The sequence below is a fragment of the Adiantum capillus-veneris genome, chromosome 19, assembly GCF_014529385.1.
Source record: "Adiantum capillus-veneris isolate H3 chromosome 19, ASM1452938v2, whole genome shotgun sequence".
Taxonomy (NCBI): domain Eukaryota; kingdom Viridiplantae; phylum Streptophyta; class Polypodiopsida; order Polypodiales; family Pteridaceae; genus Adiantum; species Adiantum capillus-veneris.
The window spans coordinates 108919918-108940906 of record NC_140949.1 but is presented as its reverse complement, the minus strand read 5'-3'; the positions used below and the strand labels follow the sequence as shown (position 1 = coordinate 108940906).

The 20989-nt window shown below is 42.2% G+C and overlaps 1 protein-coding gene across 4 annotated transcripts in view; it reads right to left on the bottom strand.

Annotated features, from left to right (window-relative positions):
• LOC147434637 (uncharacterized protein At2g27730, mitochondrial-like) overlaps positions 1–13561 on the bottom strand; it is a 51583-nt gene extending 38022 nt beyond the window's left edge. Inside the window, exon 1 of one of the 4 annotated variants that reach the window (XM_086491091.1) lies at positions 13320–13561. In XM_086491091.1, the coding sequence (XP_086347217.1) occupies positions 13320–13541 (222 nt within the window). In that variant the 5' untranslated portion in view covers positions 13542–13561. The remainder of the gene's footprint in view (positions 1–13319) is intronic. The other 3 variants (XM_086491090.1, XM_086491089.1, XM_086491088.1) reach the window with 3 other exon arrangements.
• Positions 13562–20989: the final 7428 nt, after the last annotated feature.

Sequence of the window (20989 nt, the reverse complement as noted above, 5' to 3'; positions counted from 1 at the left end):
TTATGGCTGTGAGAGTTTGTGAGAGAACTCAACAAAAACTATATGAAGGAGTTAAACCATAGATGCCATGAAGACTAGGGTTTGGAAAGAAGTGCAATCAAAGAAGACTCACTCTTTCTCTCTTGCATTCACACACACAAAGAAAGAACGCAAAAGAGAATGTCAAAACAATACGAAGATGAAAACATCAAGGCTATGGTCATATCGTATCATGGGTAATATGAAAGGGTTAATGGATGAGTTAATGGCATTCAATCTTGGCTGACCAAATAGGCTACGAATTGTTCTTTGGAATTGTAGTTTTGTGCTTACCATAATATATATATTTTGTTTAGTGATTGGGATTAATTGTGTGTACAAATCCTCTTGGTTCATAGCAAGATAACTACGCTTACATCAAAAGAAAAATTATATTCTATGAGGCTGACCAAATAGGCTACGAATTGTTCTTTGGAATTGTAGTTTTGTGCTTACCATAATATATATATTTTGTCTAGTGATTGGGATTAATTGTGTGTACAAATCCTCTTGGTTCATAGCAAGATAACTACGCTTACATCAAAAGAAAAATTATAGTCTATGAGAGGTAGTATGATGGGATCCGGTGATAGAAGTATTTCATTGAGCCTTTCAGGGCCGAAGAGAAACACTATACGTTGTTGAAAGTGTATTTTACGGCTAATCCATACGTTAATTCTAATAGATCGTACAGAGTGAAAGCGATAGAAATGATCATCATTTGGGTTATTCATCTAGGATAGTATGTGAGAAATGTAGACATGAGAGAAGTGAAGAGATGAGAAGTTTCCCTCCCAAGCCCTATTCTTGCCCGTAAGCAATAAGGATACTGCGGGGAGAGATGTACCTGTAGCAAAGAGAACCTAGAGAGGATGAATTACTAAGAATGAGAGAGATAGGTTTGGTTAAGGAGATGAGATTAGATACATATATATATGTTGGATTAGAGATGAAAATGAAAACAACAAGAAATCAAGAAAACATCAATGTAGAACACATCTTACTTGAAACCCTTCGGCACTATTATTGATGGGAGAGAGAAGAAGAGGGGAGAATTCAACGTTGATTGATACGCCAAGTACAACACCTTCTTTGATTAGAGTTGATCCTCCAAGGATGGCGTACAAGAATGGCTAGTTTTCCTCTAGGAGAAAGTGTAGGCTTGGGCTTATGTTAATGGGGCTAAGTACAATTAGGCATTACTACTCACTCCCTCAAGAATTCCTCTCATCAATGGCTTGAATGCTTGAGTTCCTTCCAAGGAAGAAGAGGTCCCCTTTTATAGGTGAAGGGAACCCACAAGGGTTTACACAAGAAGAGAGGAGCCAGTGTGAACAGGAATTGGAAAAGTTGGAAATGAGCTGTCCCTGCATGATGTGGGCAGACTGGGGTCCAGTATTTTGATCATATCTCCTCAACCGTAGCTCCAAATAAAAAAAGTAAAAATATGGGCAGAAACTTCAGCTCATTAGCTACGATTTTCATTTTAAAATCATTTTCCAATTCGGATTGGAACCTTGTGTAAAAAATTCATCAAAATAGGGTCCATTTCTGGCAGCAAAAGTCTTCATGTGGTCCCCTTAGCCTAAACTTTCATTTGATTCCAAAGGACACCTCATGCCATATGAAAGCATGACATTGCTCCTTGACAAAATTTTGTAATCATGCTTGTAATAATGCATTAAAATAAGTGTATCTTTGAAATCATGCCACCTAGTGTCCCACTAGGATTTGATTCCCTCCTGGTAGCTATTTAAAAAGAAATATAAGAAAAATATGAAAAATACATAGAATATATATAGATTGGAAATTACTCTAGATATAGGATCTAGATAGGATTGAGATAATAATGAGATGGTAGAAAGAAAGAATCAATGCTTTTTGCCCCAAGTTAAAGAGATGGAGCTATTGACACTTTTCCCATAGTATTTTTTTGATGGTAAAGTAAGAATACATTACCCTTGAGATAAATAATAAGATGAGATAGAAAACTTATTTTTATACTTACATATGCATCTGTACATTATAGGAAATATAATTATGTATCTAAAAAGTTACAAGATAACTCTTGTAGCATGTGTTCCGACTATGTACATGTCACAGCACGACAACGTGGCAACCTATACGGATTTTCGTAAATTGCGCTGGCCAATTTTTATGACAGTTTTTGGGACAATTGCTTTTGAGATTAAAAGCTTTTGAGTTTAATGTTTTTGGGGCTCTGCTTTTGGGCATCCCTTGTACCTTTAAATAAGTAGGCAAGGCCTCACTTCTCATAGCATCTAGACGTAGAGTCTGAGAGTGAGCATTTGCCTGCTCTCTTGTACTTTGAGCACAGATTAATACAAAAAGAAATACCAAAAGGGACACCAGTCTTTGGGGCCAATACCTCAGGACACGGAACTACGTTGGGCCGTGTCAATTTTGTGAACTGTTTTGAAGTGAATCTCTGTTGTGTCGCGGTAGAATCTTGACTTGGGGTGTCCAAGTTTGTTACAGCCCTCTTGGCACCGTGCATTGAAAGTTGAAGTTGAGAGGCTATTCAAGCCTCAAGCGCAAGTCGAAGAGGTCTAAAACCGGCCCGTAGGACGGTGGACGTTAGCTTTCACCCAATTCTTTAACACTTGACTTCAGGGTAGTTTTTGTACGTCGAACGGAACCTCTCGTTCCGTCCGGCCGGACCCGTCCCGTCCCGTGCGTTCCGTTCGTTCCGTCCGGCCTGTTTTTTTCGACAGTTTATGACCGTTGGCAGCATTTTGACCGTTTTGCAACGTCCAGTTTATAGGCCTTTTGGAGCCGTTTGCGGGTAGTTTTGAAGCCAAATGCCATGCTTATTGCCCATGGGCCATTGGCACATTGCCATGCTTATTGCCCAAGGGCCAATGCCCATTGCTCAAATGTCAAGCCTCACATGCTCTTCCTCTCCTATTTAAGCAACCCTTCCCCTTTGTTATCCAACACAACCTACAACTACAAGCTACAAGCTTTAGCCCTAAGCCTCTCAATGCTCTACCCTCTCATCTCCATGTGCTTCCATTGAAGCTTCAAGCCATCAAGCTCTCGAGTCTCCATTGGGTCTACCATCTCTCTCCTTCAAGGTCCCTTAGCCTTAGGCCCTTCGACTTGAGAATTATTTATTTTTTTAAATTTGAACGTACATAACGTCATCGTACATCATAATTTTTTTTAGTTCGTTTAGTACCGCACATCATCGTACGCGTACAAAACGTACGGGACCGTACGAGACTACTATGCTTGACTTTACGACACAAAGCAATGACTTAAAAGGAAACTGTAACTCAGACTGGAATTACACTTCAAACAAAAGCACAGCCAGGAAGCTAGAATGCTCCCAAGCAGACAATGACAGCTGTAGGCCCCAAAGGTTGGCACCCCTTTCGGTATTTCTTTATTACTCTTCAAGAATGAGGAATAAATACAAAACCTAAGTCCTTGAGACTTTCATGTGCATCCACCTAGATGGCACCTGTGCAGGTAAAATTTCAGCAACATAACGGCCCCAAAACTTGCCCTGGACAGTTTCCCAAGCTCCGACTCGTTTCCAATAGCATAGACCGCATGTTTCCTATGCAAAAACAGTAATTACAGCACGCTGTAATTTCTAAATTTCTCTCTGTTTTCAGCCCTAAACAGTCCCCCAAACTGTCGTCTAACAGTGGGACACTGTTCCCAATGCTCCCGGCATCAAGACGGCTGCAAAACAGTCCAAATTCAGCATGTACGCAGCGCTGAAAACGCACCTGTTTGGTGAGGTTATCACCCTCACCGGTGCCTGCTTTGGTGTAGCAATTAGCTACACCTGTTCCTATTTAGAGAGGCTCTTGCCTCGGCACAGAAGCATAAATCCCCACAACTGTACATTGGTCAAATGAGAAGCCCACTTGAGGGGCATAACATAACTGCTCGTAGGGGGGAGAGAGAGAGAGCAGTGCGTAGCGTGCAGGGCATCACTCCTAGCACCGCATTGTACATAAGAGGGTAAGCAAACATTCCATAGCTCTTGTACCTTTTGCAATCCACCTTCTTGCTGAAAATTGCGCCCCCTTTCTCTTGTAGGCTCGCCCCATCTCTCCCAGAGTGGCAGAATTGCTCCCAGAGTGACACCTCGCCCAGTTTCTGCCGACTTTGGCCAACTTGGCTAAAAATATCTCAACTGGTGCGTTAGTGGACTTGGCAACAAAGCAATAAAATGTTCCCCTTGTCATTCCAGAGCTAATGACGCGAGCACTTTTTTTGGTCCAAAATAGGAGTTTCCTAAATTTTAGGAGATGCTTCCATGGCACTCATACGGATCGTCTGACCATCAATCACTGCTGGAACCACATCGAAAAATGCAATGTCGGCCAGCTATCAGGTGATTTACACTCCTAGCCCCACCGTGGCTAACCTTAATCCATTTGTCCAACTTTAGTGCTCGCTGGCCGTCCGGCCTAGACTCTCACTGTCCATTTCACACCATGCAACTCGGGCATTGGCATTTCCAGAGGGGTGCTTTAAAACAAGTCAAATAAAATTCCCCCAAAAAGAAATCAACAAGTAAAGTTAGTTGCCATAGACACGTGACATACCCCCCTCTTGAAATTGCGAACGTCCTCATTTGCATGAATATCACTCCATTAGTGTGTACAGCACTTCATGGACACCGTATCACGACTGTCAACCTTTTCGTGTGTACACACCTGGTCAACATGGTACGAGATATACATGCTCATAGTTAACACTCTTGTGTATTCAACACTTGTTAACTCATGTATGGTCTACCTGTAAGACTGTTCCATTGACATAGTGGATAGCTTTCACATTGTGCCACTGGCTTTAATAGAGTCCATACTTTTAGTACACTTCGAACCCTTTCAAGCATAATAAACCAACAGTTTAAAAATGCGTCAACATGTACTCATTAGAAGCAATTACTGTACTCTTGACAACTGACAACACATACTTCTATAGCACTGAACAAACTTTTGGACAAGACTTTTATTCCCCAAGGGCAATTTCCAAGCAGGGTACACTTCTATTGCACTAAATCCATGGATACATGAGAAGTGCTAGCTCCTGGATTACCCCCCCTAGCGCAGGTCTCTTTTCTTTTGACCTTTGCTCTACTTGAGTTGGAGAATATGTAGGTGGTAAACCAAAGGCTTCAAGGTAAAGGTGCAATACATTTGGTGACTAACAATTTGCTCTCTTCCATCCCCTTTGCATCCATAGGTGGATAGTTCTTGAACTTCACCAAATATCGCCTTGTAACCTTGCCTTTGACTTTTCTTTCCTTGTGTGCCATGGTCTGTTCTGGCCCTTGGGACCAAAATTTCATCAAGCTCTTCAACTTCTGAATGCTCTTCAACTGGCATATCCTCTGGCACATCACCAATAAATGGTCTGAGAAGACTCACATGAAAGGCATTGTGAATCTTCCAGTTCTCAATTTGGAAGTGAAACATGGAAAGAATGTTTGCCCATCGCATATGCTTTTTCGATAGCTTTGACTGTGTCAAAAAGTATCGCAAGGTCTAATGATCCGTTTGGACAACAAAATCAGCACCTAGCAGGTAGTGTTTCCAACTTAAGAGCGCATGAATCACAGTCAGTAACTCTTTTTCATAGACCTGCATGGTCATCTCTGTCCCTTGCAAGATTCTGCTCTCATAGGGTACTACCCTGCCATCTTGCATTAGCACTGCACCAATGCCACTGCCACAAGCGTCACAGGACCATAAATGACTTCCTGAGATCTGGCAAAACAATGACTGGATCTGAAGTCATCTTTTCGTTTAAGAGATTAAAAGCTGAAATCTCTTTTTGGGTCCATCTAAAAGTGACCTCTTTCTTTTGCAAAGCATGTAAAGGTGAAGCAATCTCTGCAAAGTTGCCAATGAATCTTATGTAGTAAGAACATAGCCCTAAGAAGCTACGGACATCGTGCACAGTCCTTAAAGCTGGCCATTTCTTGATTGCTTCTACCTTCGCAGGATCCATTCGGACACCATCCTTTGACACAATGTGTCCGAGAAAGTGGATCTCTTCCAAGAAGAACTCGCTTTTCTTGCCATTGATGAAAAATCTGTTCCTGCGCAACTCTTCAAACACAATGGTCAAGTGATGCCTATGCTCCTCTTCATTCTTCGAGTAGACTATCATGTCATCCAAGAATGTGCCAACAAAGTTTTGATATGGACGGAATATCCTATCCATTATCCTATTGAACGTAGCAGGAGCATTCGTAAGACCAAATGGCATCACTAAAAACTCGTAGAGACCAAATGTCGTTCTAAACGCAGTCTTGTGCACATCCTCGGGCCTAATTCGAATCTGATGGTACCCACTTTTAAGGTCGATCCTGTTGAAAATCGCCGCACCCTCTAGGCGGTCAAGAATATCATCAATCCTTGGAATAGGAAACCTATTCTTGATGGGATTCTTATTCAACGTACGACAGTCAATACACATGCGCCACAAGCCATCCCCTTCTTTTCCTCGGGCGTCTTACGCATAAAAGGCTTCCTTTTCTGCTTCTTTGCCTGCGCTCTAGAAGTCTCGGCTGAACCCTTGCCTTTATTAAACTTCGCTGGCCCCTGAACGCTTTAGGAGCCGCTTTCGTAAAGGGCTGCTTCGCTGAATTTTTCTTTTGTTGCCCTCCTTTCTCGTTACTCGGAAACCCACTGTCCTCTCCTTTCAACAAGGCAAGACCAGTGTTAGTAACTTCCATAAGCTCAATGAAGGTAGCCACTCTGTTCTCAGTACAGTAATCACGAAGCCCTTTAGGCAGCCCACAACAGTATTTCTCTATCTGCTTTGTCAATGGCACAAATCTGTAGGAGGTCACTGAGAGTAACGCTTTACAAAACCTCCTATTGTACTCCAGCAAGCTCTTGCATGTAGCCGAAGTAAGCTGGTGCCAATTTGTCATGACGTCGGCTTCAAATTCATTTGACAGCCAAGCAGATGTAAACATTTGCTTGAAGTAAACCCAAGTGGCGCGTGCCTGTACTTGCATTAGCAGTGTCGTCCACCATGTAAGCGCATTGTCCTTTAAGAAAGTGGTAGCTTTTCTTACTTTAGAGGCCTCTGTAAAATTCCCACCTGCATAAGCTGTATCAAACTGCTAGAGGAAAGTGAGAGCTTTTGCTTTATCCTCGAAGCCACTGGAAGTGTTGAACTTTACAGCTGCACCACCTTCTTTGTAAGCTTTCGGCTTTTCCACTGCCCCCAAATTGTCATAAGGAATAGTCTGCAACATGGGCACTGTAGTAAGTATGATCGGCACATCTTGGCCATTGACATTTTGCGTCAGAGGTGCGATATCTGGCTGCTGTCCAGAAAAACCGGCCATGCCAAAATGACCCTGTGGCACCCCAAACTGGCCCTGGTTGCACTGAAAACCTTGTTGCATGTCGATACTACCATACATGGGGTTTGGCATCATGCCTTGCATACCCCAAACACTCTTCCTGGCATGTACGGCTGACTTCCAGGTGCATAACCAGCCATACTCTGGAACACAGCTCCACCCTCGAAATACCCAAGATGTACCGTGGGTGGTGGAAAAACTGGATGCATCGCCTGGTTACCAGTTCCCTTTCCATTCAAGACAGCATGCGGGCTCTGAAACGTGGCGGACTGAACTGGCATAACCTATAGAATCGGAGTTCTAGCCACCTGCTCACGCACGGGAGGAACCTGTTTTAGCAGCATGGGTCAAAATTACGTCTAGGGAGCTTTTTGCAGACAGCAGGTAATACTGGAAGCATGGAGCTGGAGTTCCACTCATTTGCAACGAGAACCATTTGCTTGAAAATTTGCTTGAGAAATTGTTTGAGAATACTATCTAGAATTTGTTTGAAATGGATTTTATCTGTTTTAACCTTGTTTTGTGCCGATTTGACATTGCTGATTACGGGTTTGATGTTAGTTTCAATAGTTTTGGAAACTTTTTGATACTCATGGCTCGGGCATTGAAAAGATGTACTATATTCACGGCTCGGTGTCACAAACTGCTAACATGTCAAGTCACTGAAGACCTGGAGGGTTGGGCACCCTAGCCATAGCCCTAGCAAACCTGAAGATCCCTAAAGAACAGCAGATTCAGCGTTTTTGAAGGACAGCTTTCAACGTTTTTGAAAAATAGCATTCACCGTTTTACACGGCAGCATAACATCGTTTTCTTCAGTAGTAAAACAGCGGAAAAATCAGCGATCCATCCATCATCCAATCCAGCGTTTTTGACAGCAAGGAGACAGTGTTTTCAGCCGTCAAGCCACCGCAACAGATAGCGGCTCATCGTCGTCACCATCATCTTCGCAGCATTCAGTTTTCAGCCTTAGCATCACTTAGAGTTGCATCAATGTCTTGTACCAGATTTCTGCAATCAATAGCGTATACCTCTCTTGCCATCAAGAGAGGGGCCCTTGGAGGTGGGTTTTACAACTTTCCGGTGTCGTATTCTCTTCTCTCTCTATCTCTCAGTCTCAGCACCTTCATTTATAGTGTTCATCCACTTTGTTTGTGATCACTCGCACTCTCTCATTAAAGAACGGAAGGCTCTCCCTTCCCTAAGTAAAAGGAACCTTGAGCACAGTTCGGAGCACTCATCTTGAGAAAAGTTCAACATTCACTTCTGCTGCACCTTACAGGCCCGGACTTTTTAGGTTGTTTGCAAGAGTAGTGATGAGGGAGTCGTTGAATATCTTATGGCCCGAACCTTCGTGGTTATTTACGGGAGGAGTGTTCATCGATGACTATATGTTTCTATGTTCTGTAACATGTATCTATAATGTAAGGTGCAGCGGAAGTGAATGTTGAACTTTGCTCAAGATGAGTGCTCCGAACTGTGCTCAAGGGTTCCTTTTACTTATGGAAGGGAGAGCCTTCCGTTCCTTTAATGAGAGAGTGCAATGATCACAAACAAAGTGGATAAACACTGTGAATGAAGGTGCTGAGACTGAGAGAGAGAGCGAGCGAGAAGAATACGACACCAGAAAGTTGTCAAATGTAACTAACTGCTGACGTGTCAAAGCCTAAAGAATGGAGCCAACTTACAAATGTGGCCAAGGGGCCTAAACTGTCACAAAGTGATGACATGGTTGCTCGAGAGCAGAAACCCTAACCCTAATTTTTGCCAAAAACCCTAACTGCGGAAACCCTAATTCTGGAAACCCTAACCCTAAAACCTGCAAACCCTAATTTTGGAAACCCTAACCCTAAAACTACAGAAACCCTAACCCTAACCCTAAGGGCAGTAGGAAGATTTCTGAAAATTGCGCTAGCTGATGACGTGGCAAGCTGTACAAATTTCCGTAAATTACGCTGACAGCTTTTGGCATTGCTTTTTGGACCAGAAGCTTTTGAGTTTTAAAGGCTTTTTACTGTAATTTGCTTTTGGGGCCTAGGGCCTTTAAATATGAGGTTAGGACTCATTCTCTGGCATGCTTCCTGGAGAAGGTGCAGAGTCTCGACTCTCGAGTACCGGCTTGTACTTTGATGATGCAATATAAAGAAATACCGAAAGGGGTGCCAAGGTTTGGGGCCAATACTCTCTGGGGTGGAATTCCGCCACTCCATCTCGCGTATCGTCTCTCTCTCCCCATTCAGTTGTTATTGAAGTGCTAAAAGTCTGTTTCAGTCTATTCTTTTCTATTGGCACGTGGTGCCCGCCTTGTGACATCAAACCCTCCTCCAAGGGCCCCACTCTCTATGGCGAGAGAGGTTTATGCTATTGATTGCACAATCCTTGTACAATGGTCTAAATGCAATGGTCTTGCCGACAATGTCGACGACGATGATGACGACGACAAGACGGGCTGAAATCTGAAAACGCTAGGGACTGAAATTTGCAAATCTTCTATCTGCTGAATTATGACTCTATGTCGATGACGATGGCGATGACGACGACACGACAACGATGCACTCAAAACGCAGATGCTGAAATCTGCAAATAGCGAGTGGCAAAACGCTGGCTGATCTGACCATGCGGCGAGGATCTACTATGGGAAGGTGAGATCTGCGAGGTTTGGGGTTGCGGTGCGGAGTCTGAGAGCTGAAAACTGAAAACGCTACTACTAGGGATGGTTCTGTCATCGCCGGGAATCTGCAAAACGCTGATGTAAATCTGCAATTGCAAATTTGCTAGGCTGATCTGTGGTCTGCAAAAACGGTAGGGCTGATCTGCTATCTGCAAAACGCTTTGGCTGATCTGATGAAAAACGCTAGGCTGGTCCAGAGCCAAAACGTTGGTCTTGCTAAGAAGGTGCACTTTGAGTTGGTGGACTCCTGCTGCCTCTTCTACCAAAAAGTGCTAGCGCTAGCTTTCTTATATATTTCCTTAGCCAAATCGCCCTACCCAATTTGCCAACAAAGTCACTTAATAATAATAAGTGAAAAAATGGCTAAAATAGGGAAAATGGGTTCTATGCACTGTAAAATGCTCCTGATGGGTACTAAATGTAATCTGATGATCATGCTATGTGCAACTAGAGGAAATGCAACTACTCTACGTGTTTGGACATGCACGGTCTGCGAACAGACTCACAAAGGTGCCAGAACACTTCCTAAGCTAACCGAACCCTTGTCATGAAGTAGCTTGTCCACATGCACATAGGGTTAGATGTGCACGTGACATATAATCATCTGTGTTGCATCATGATTTGCCAACCACTGAATATTCCTGATTGGGTGAGACTACCTGGGTATGTAACTTGTGCATCGAGACACCCCTCTTAAGATCAGCGCGGTTTGGCTATGATGGCTAATTTTGATGCGCCAGAATATCAAGAGCTCTGATATGGAATGAGAAAATTGAATGACCCTCGAGATTGACCCTCCGATATTTTTGACCTAACTTGAGTTGTTTTGCAGAAATAATCGGGGACGATTACTCTTCTCTCAAGGGGGGGGATGTCACAAACTGCTGACGTGTCAAGCCAATTAAGGCCCAGAATTGAGGACTCCCTGAGCCTAACCCTAGCTAACCTGCAAATCTTGACCGAGGGCCCTAAACCCTAAGAGAAGTAGATACACAACAAATCCCAACTTAAGAATTATGGCCAAGTGGCCCAAATAATAATTGGGTTAGGACTTTTAATCCTAACCCCCGACTAACTTGCACAACCTTTGTCGAGGGGCCTAAGGCCATTAAATAAAGCAGAACCTCACTCACACACACAATAAAGCTTGGAGGGATGATGACGTGGTTGTTGTACGGACGCTCTGCATTTTGCGTTGGCTGTGGTGACGTGGCAGCAGTGTATAGACAGCCCTCTAGGCGCAAGGTTTCGTACACCACTAGCTTTTAGAACTCTTGCTTTCATGTAAACTACTTTCAGGGGCTAGGGCCTTTAAATATGAGTTGTGGGCTCTCTCTGTGGCACTCTACCCACGAGAGATGCAGAGCAAACCCACGGGTGTTGTACCTTGTTGAAGCAATATAAAGAAATACCAAAAGACCACAATTTGGGGCCAATGCACTCTAAGGGTGGAACTACGCCACTCAGTGTCTCGTGTGAAGTCTACATCTCTCAGTTTGTTCAGTCTGTTCTTTTCTATTAAGAGGTGGTGCACGTCTCGTTACACATGGTGAAGGCTCCCTGAGGCGGGGGCAGCCACGCACATGCCTATAAAACTGCCATGGTGCTGGAAAATTGCAGCCAGTCGATGGCACTGCAAGGAAGCATCCGACATAGGGGAAGGGCCTGGTGAGGGGCTGCCCATGGCTTAGCATGAGCCTAGGGCCATAGCCTCGAATCTCCACATGAAAACCCCCATGAGCCAGCGTAAGGGGTTTTTAATAATAAAAAAACACAGCTTGCTCAGTTGTTTTTTTTAATGCAGCCGTCAGCATTATTAAAACGCTGCCGTAAGCAGGAGGCAATCAAGAGGGGGGAAAAGCCACGCTAGGAGGAAGCCATCACCTAGGCTCTGATACCATGCCAGAGTGGCAACGGAAGCGGAAAGAGAAGGAAAGGTGAGAGAGAGAGAGAGAGAGAGAGAGAGAGAGAGAGAGAGAGAGAGAAGCAAAGGGGCACGGTGACCATGAAAATGCACCCCCCCATGGGGGTGGCACTGCAAATACAACACTATGGATTGGGGGTAACATCAAACAAAACTCCTCAATTTGCTTTTACCTCTAGTTGTAATGACAAGGATGAGGACAAGGGTACGGGTAAAACCTAACTCTCCCTTTATGAAACTTTATATGCTAAAGAGCAAAGGTGTTTCCGTTATCACAATAAAGGTCACATTGAAAAGGAGTATCAAATAAAAAATTTGAGCCTGACTCTATTGCTTCCAATTCTAGTTCGACCCCTTAGGTTAACACTTGTGTCTAGTAGAGCTAGAAGATAAGCAAGAGGGACCATTCAATAGTGAGGATCTCATAAAACGTTATGATCACGTCAATGGTCAAAGCGTGGTTTGGCCATTTTGGTCCGTTAACTAATCGACTACTGCCAACCACATGACTAGGAAACATGTTTCATCCCATGGTCATCTTTTAGATCTGCCATCGCAAGCATATGTGACATTGCCCTCATTTTATATCGGCTCTCCTACATTTTTAGGTTACCTTGCATTAGTTCAGCTAGAGTTATTGCTCTAGAATTATTCCACTCTGTTTTCCTTTGTGTTTGCCACCATATCTTGTGTTCTAAATTATTCCGCTTTGTTTTCCTTTGTGTTTGCCACCATATCTTGTGATCCCCCATCCCTCCTTCAGCTTTTTCAAATTGAAGTAGACTCCTAGGTCTAGCTGATCTACAGCTCTTGTTCAGGCCCCATAATGTGAGCCCAACTATGCGCATACCTCAAAGTACAAATTGCAATTGTGTGGCATATGAACCAATCAATAGCCTACCCAGCAAGTAACTGTGCAAACACTCATCTCACAACACAGGCCCTAAAGGTTGGACGAGGTTGTCACTAGTGATTCACAAAAATGTGACTGACATGCACGGTAGCCATTCCAAAGAGGTATGTAATGCCAAATACTGCTGCATTTTAACAATAATGTGAAATGACAAGAATCAACGATCATAGTGCTCGTTTATCAAATCACTGTAAGCTTACACTGGAGGCCAATGCATGCTTGACCTATAAAGTTAGAGGTTGTAATCGAGTCTAGCATTCACTGTCAAGCTCTGCACATGCCCGTGCCCTACATGCTGTGCATTAGACTGAAGATGTGCTTGCAGCCAAGATTGTGTCCTTCAGTTTTCTGTTGAAAGCTTTACTTAGCAGTACGAAAAACCAAAAGACGATACAAGAACCTGTTCCGACAGAAATGGTACCTTTACATAACCAGACCCACTACTGAAGCGACAGGACTGGAACGGGCCATTGTGAGATGTCGCGCGTTGGAGAAGGCGAAAGCGCGATGCTGTAGCTCGCATGGCCATTGCGATATAATCAAAAAAGAGCACCGGGATCTCATACCTTCTTCGATTAAATTGCAATGGCTTATTGACCAAAATGGATTTGCGATAGTATGCATGTTTTTTTTTGGAGAGCATCTAGCAACAGTTCTTGGCTCAACCTGAATGCAAGAAGTGAAGTGGAGCGGATCAAGGGAAGAGGGTTAGGAATGATGGCACCCTTCTTTGCCGACACACATGCGTTATTTCACAAAACGTGGACCGTTGTATTGGGACCTATCTATGTTGTATCTCCACTTATGTCATGTAGACCTCTCTAAGCAATTCAAATGCTTAGAAAGAACAATCAACAGAGCCCATCTTTGTGTGAGTGTGTTGAGGGTGTTTGTGTGTGTGTGTAAATGAAAAGACACCAAAGGTGTTGTACTACTACTCCAAAACATCAAAAAGAAAGTCGGGAGAATGGACATTGAGATAGACAGGAGAGTGGGCCAAAAGTACACGTGTTTATGAGCAAGTATATGAAAAGGGCATGGATAAAAGCAAATAGAAGAAAGGGAGGTGAGAGGGCAAGAGTTCAAATGACACCAAAATCATAAAATATAGGTTGTCCTTGTTATTGCTACCATCACAAAACCAAACAAGAAACAAAGGAAGGCAATGTCAATAGAACAACCTACTTGCCAACAATGAGGACAATATGATCTAGCTATAATGTTAAGAAGGAACCTGTATGTCCTACTTCACAGTTAGCTAGTAGTAGACGCAATGTATGGCCCCAAAATCTTTTTTATTAGCAAAAGCAATGTGTGGCCCCAAAATATTTTTTGTTAGCAGAAGCAATGTATGCCCCCAAAATCTTTTCTGTTAGTAGCCTGCATCCTTGGCTACCACCCTTAACTAAAGAAGACTATTTTAGTGACATTGGGGAGCTTTTATGAAAGGCTAAAGGCCTCTGAGGTGATGACCAACAATCCTCCTTGCCGATCCCTCCCTATATATATAGCCCTTGGTCTAAGGAGAGTCCCTGTGCATGTCGTCTTGTGTGTGGCCATGCCACTGAGCCTTGCCCATCTTAGCTTTGTTTAAGACCTTTGTCATGACACTACTCTACCCTTGGAGAAGAGTTTTCATCTTTGAAAACATAGAAAACAAAAGTAATCTTAAGTACACTAATGTTTTCCCAAGTGGCAACTTCCTCATGTCTTTCACTTGATGAGAACTTGTTGTGGTGAACATGATTTCATGTTCGTAAACTTTGATGATCCACAATATTTTATGGCTCATGAGGTTGAGCGACTGGCTAAATTATGTCAACCAAAATATCCGAATCAACAACATCATCTGCATGTCCTAACTGCTTATGTAAACGTATGACATGAAACATAGAATGAACTTGTTAATGTGCTAACAAATCTACTTTGTGAGCATGCTCATCGATTTTGTTAAGAATTAACCATAATACTTAGGTGAAAGTTTAGGTATAGGGCCAGTTTTTAACTTTTTTGAATGCTCCAGAACCTTCAAAAATACCCATTCTCTCTTCGAAAGGAGACTAGGCTTGTCAGAATAAATCTATACATCTTGGTCAATCCGCCTACTACTACCCAAATAAAGTCATGCCCATAAGTTGTCATAGGTAGACCATAAATAAAGTCCATAGAGATGCTTTCCCATTTTTCATTGGGGATCTCTAATGGATGTAAGAGCTTGCTACCTTGAGATGCTCAACTTTTGTCACTTGACACTTTGGGAAATTTATCAGGTACTCGTGTACGTCCTTATGTAAACCTGGCCAGTAAAGAAAAATTTGAAAAAAGGGACAAACGTAAAAAAGCTAGCATCTTCCCTCAGAAAGAGCCATAACCCTAGAGAAATATCTACATTTTGAACCACCACTAGAGTAAAATACCGATTACCCCACTACACTAATTTCCTTTTGACTAGTGCATATATCTTTCTAATACCACAATGGCTTGCACTTGAACTGTTGTGACACTCAAATAGAATTTGGAACCTAATGTATAAGTCCATGGGTACACATGCTCTCCCCTTGTCTAGTAGATACCCATTGTTGGCATAAAAATTCTTCCATTAGTGTAGTTCTGCTTGTGAAAAAGCAGAACTGTGTGTAGAGTTAACTGGTACGCTCACATTAGAGAGAAGGATCCCTCATTTCTACATGACTCCACATTGTACTATACAATGAATCGTGTACTTCCCTTAAAGAGAATCCAAGAATTGTACCAACCTTTAGGATATAGTAAAGAGCAATCATACTCTTGAAGGATCTCTATTGATCTAGCCTTTCAACACTTCAAATCTGCTTGATTGATAAACGGCTTAATGCTCTCTTGGTGATCGGATGAAGGAGTACGAGCGGAAGTACGACGCGAGAGAGAGTGCGAGAAGAAGAGCACGACGATATGGTGAACTCGCTCTACTGTAATGTGTAGAGCATAGTGAGTTCTTATTAGGTTTTTACAAAAGAATATGTGTACATAACTGGCGGCCCGCCCACTTACCTGGGCGACCACATTGGGCTTTATACCCCAACAACCTCCCACTTAAAGTCCAATGTGGTACTTTAAGTGTGAGAGAAGCTACTATACAAGCTAATATACAAGAGATGTAGAGAAGTGATGTACTACCCTACACCTAACTGCTTGCGAAAATGCGCAAAGCTCTATAAGGGAAGTCCTTTTGTAAGTAGATCAGCAGGATTTTCTGTGGTGTGAACTTTGACAAGCTGAAGTTGCTTATCCTCGAGCATTTCCCTGATGAAATGATACTTCACATCCACATGCTTTGTCTTTGAGTGATAAACTGGATTGCGAGCCAATTGTATAGCACTTTGACTATCACAATATAACACAGGCATCTCTTCTTTGATTCCCAAATCTGTTACTAGTCGATTAAGCCAAATTGATTCTTTGCATGCCTTTGATGCTACAACATATTCAGCCTCTGTAGTAGACTGAGTAACACAATCTTGTAATCTAGAACGCCATGATACTGCTCCACCATCCAATGTAAAGACATGCCCTGACGTAGACCTTCGGTTGTCTAAGTCACCTGCATAATCTGAGTCTGTAAAACCCTTTACACTTAGCTCCTGACTCCCATAGCATATACGCATACTCTTTGTATCTTTCAGGTATCTCAATATTCCTTTCACTACCTCCCAATGTTTCTTGCCTGGGTTTGACATGTATCGACTTACTACTCCCACTGCAAATGCAATGTCTGGGCGAGTACCAATCATTGCATACATCAAACTACCCATTGCAGACGCATATGGAATCTTATCCATTTCAGCCCGTCCTTCCTCAGACACAGGACAATCTTGTTTGCTAAGTTTCACATATGGTGGCAATGGAACACTCAATGCCTTTCCCTTCTCCATATTGAAACGTTGTCAATATACTCTATTTGAGATAACCAAATCAACTTCTTTGATCTGTCTCTCTCAATGCGCTGTCGTGCTGTGACATGTACATAGTGGGAACACATGCTACAAGAGATATCTTGTAACTTTTTAGATACATAATTATATTTCCTATAATGTACATATGCATATGTAAGTATAAAAATAAGCTTTCTATCTCATCTTATTATTTATCTCAAGGGTAATGTATTCTTACTTTACCATCAAAAAATACTATGGGAAAAGTGTCAATAGCTCCGCCTCTTTAACTTGGGGCAAAAAGCATTGACTCTTTATTTCTACTATTTCATTATCATCTCACACCCTAGCTAGATCCTATATATAGGGTAAACTCCAATATATATATATATGTATTTTTTATACTTTTCTTATATTTCTTTTTAAATAGCTACTAGGAGAGAATCAAATCCTAGTGGGACACTAGGTGGCATGATTTCAAAGATACACTTATTTTAATGCATTATTGCAAGCATGGTTACAAAACTTTGTCAAGGAGAAATGTCATGCTTTCATATGGCATGAGGTGTCCTTGGGAATTAAATGAAAGTCAAGGCTAAGGAGACCACATGAAGACTTTTGTTGCCATAAATGGATCCTATTTTGATGAATTTTTTACACAAGGTTCCAATCCGAATTGGAGAATGATTTTAAAATAAAAATCGTAGCTAATGAGCTGAAGTTTCTGCCCATATTTTTATTTTTTTATTTGGAGCTACGGTTGAGGAGATATGATCAAAATACTGGACCCCAGTCTGCCCACATCATGCAGGGATAGCTCATTTCCAACTTTTCCAATTCCTGTTCACACTGGCTCCTCTCTTCTTGTGTAAACCCTTGTGGGTTTCCTTCACCTATAAAAAGGGACCTCTTCTTCCTTGGAAGGAACTCAAGCATTCAAGCCATTGATGAGAGGAATTCTTGAGGGAGTGAGTAGTAATGCCTAATTGTACTTAGCCCCATTAACATAAGCCCAAGCCTACACTTTCTCCTAGAGGAAAACTAGCCATTCTTGTACGCCATCCTTGGAGGATCAACTCTAATCAAAGAAGGTGTTGTACTTGGCGTATCAATCAAAGTGGAATTATCCACTCTTCTTCTCTCTCCATCAATAATGGTGCCGAAGGGTTTCAAGTAAGATGTGTTCTACATTGATGTTTTCTTGATTTCTTGTTGTTTTCATTTTCATCTCTAATCCAACTTATATATATGTATCTAATCTCATCTCCTTAACCAAACCAATCTCTCCCATTCATTCATCCTCTCTAGGTTCTCTTTGCTACAGGTACATCTCTCCCCGCAGTATCCTTATTGCCTACGGGCAAGAATAGGGCTTGGGAGGGAAACTTCTCATCTCTTCACTTCTCTCATATCTACATTTCTCACATACTATCCTAGATGAATAACCCACATGATGATCATTTCTATCGCTTTCACTCTGTACGATCTATTAGAATTAACGTATGGATTAGCCAAAAAATACACTTTCAACAACGTATAGTGTTTCTCTTTGGCCCAGAAAGGCTTAATGAAATACTTCTATCACCGGATCCCATCATACTACCTCTCATAAACTATAATTTTTCTTTTGATGTAAGCGTAGTTATCTTGCTATGAACCAAGAGGATTTGTACACACAATTAATCCCAATCACTAGACAAAATATATATATTATGGTAAGCTCAAAACTACAATTCCAAAGAACAATTCGTAGCCTATTTGGTCAGCCAAGATTGAATGTCATTAACTCATCCATTAACCCTTTCATATTACCCATGATACGATATGACCATAGCCTTGATGTTTTCATCTTCATATTGTTTTGACATTCTCTTTTGCGTTCTTTCTTTGTGTGTGTGAATGCAAGAGAGAAAGAGTGAGTCTTCTTTGATTGCACTTCTTTCCAAACCCTAGTCTTCATGGCATCTATGGTTTAACTCCTTCATATAGTTTTTGTTGAGTTCTCTCACAAACTCTCATAGCCATAAGCCCGGTGCTTTCCTGGCAAGACCGCAAATTCCTCGACATATTTTTGGTGAACCCGACGCGAAACTGCTAGGGTGAGAGTTTGTGGGTAACCATGGGTGATCATGTTGAGCAACAGGGTATGCATTTTGACCCAGCAACAATGCAAATGTTTCAAGCATTTGCAATGTTCATGCAACGACAACATGCTACTGAAAGAAGGGAGATTTCAGCAACGAAGGCCATACAAGCGGTCGTCAACAGAATGGATCAGTTCAATGGCAAAGATGTAACCAAGTACTTACGCGAGTATGTGAAGGAGATGGAGCTGCATCGCGTGTCAAAAGGTGAGATGATTCAAAGCTTTGAGCTAGTTGTTGCTCCAGAAATTAGGGAGCATGTTAGGGCAATTAAAGATGGGCATGGGAGAAATTGGGAAGAACTCAAAGTAGCTTTAAAGGAGGAATATTTCATGGAGGACTCTGAGAGAGTGACCAAAAGGACATTCTTAGAATGGGTAGTCAAGCCAAAGCAAGGACTATCAATAACAAAGCTACTTAGGGAATTTGAGCGGCGCTATGCACAACTCACTAGGACAGAAAGGGCCACACTAGATGCAAAAAAGACAGATCTTTTCTTACAAGCTGCAGGTAAAGAGTTTCAAGAAAATTTGGAGCTTCTTCTTGAAGATAAAGATGCTGAGCAAGGACTAAAGACCGACTGGAATGAGGTTGAAGGTGCTGTCTCACTGCTTGCCAAACGACAAAGAAGAAGGGACAAGATGGTAGTAAACACTACAAGTCCTTCCACCTCAACTTCTGACAAAATGGTAAAGCTTACTTTTATCGCTCCTAAGTTTGATGAGTCCATGCTAGATAAGCTTGTGAAGGGAATGCGTGACTTGAAGGTGAAGTTTGCAAAGCTTGAAGAAAAAGGCCAACCATCAGGGTCACTTCCTAGGCAAAGATAACAGCCCAAAGAAGGGTTTGTTAATAGATGTATTTGGTGTGATAGTACAAACCATGTAAGAAGGGATTGTGATGATTTTAGTGATGCTTTGTCAAAAGATGTTGTCTTTTTTAAGGATGGTAAAATCCACTTAAGAGAGACAGGTCTACCCTTAAGAACTAACTTTGGGAAGGGGGGAATGCAAACCTTAGTTGAAGATATGGCAACCAAGCATGCCACCTCTTCACTTGAGGCAGCTACTTATGGAGTAAAAATTGAACATTTTTGTGATGAAGAGGTGAGTGACCATCATGGTCAAATTTGGCCAAATGTCATGCAATTAGCTAAAAAGGGAAAGCTTACAAAAGAGATTCTACATGAAGCAGGTGATTGCATACGTCTAGAAACAGGATGGAATGATCCAGTGGACTCATTGTCAGTGCATGCCTACATTACAAAATGCCAACAAAATGAGGCAATTGTAGAAGAGAAGCGCAGACGTGAGAATGATGATGAAGGACCATCAAAAAGAGCTTCTAGAAGTGGGGGAAGAAGCGACTCAATGCCTTCTCAAACACCCTCAACACAAGGAGCATCTCCACCTGAAGTACTCATGGAGGAGTCTACAACAGGAAAGAAGAAAGAGCCAACGAAAGGTAAGACAAAAGGCCCAACTTATAAACTACAATCTGATATTAAGGTTGCTACAGATTTAAAGAAAGTCTTGGAGGAAAGGATCTTGAATAGCAAGATTGGGTTTACTCTGGGAGAAGTTCTTGGCATTGCAAAGCGTGAATTCCATGAGGAGATCATTGACATCATCAAGAGAAAGAGGCAAACCCTTGCTGAAGTTTCTCGTCCACAGGCTGAAGGGGAAACCTCAAAGACACAAGGGATGCAACTGCAAAATAAGGAGAATGATGGAGCTGTGGTAGGATGCTACCAATCTAGTGGGAGAGTGAAGCAAGTGTATTTCTCAAATGATGATGAAGAAGTTGAAGATATTCCTAAGAGTTACTATTCACGAAGTCATTGGGCAAGGGCTACTACAGAAACTTTGGTCAAGGTAGGTGATCTTGAAGAGCCATTTGTTGCCTTGATTGACCATGGTTCAAAAATAAACATAATGTCAAAAAGTCTCTACAACAAGTGCAAATGGCCGATGGACACATATCATGGCTGGATGGTAAAAGTGGCAAACAATTCATCCGGTGAATTGTATGCAGCA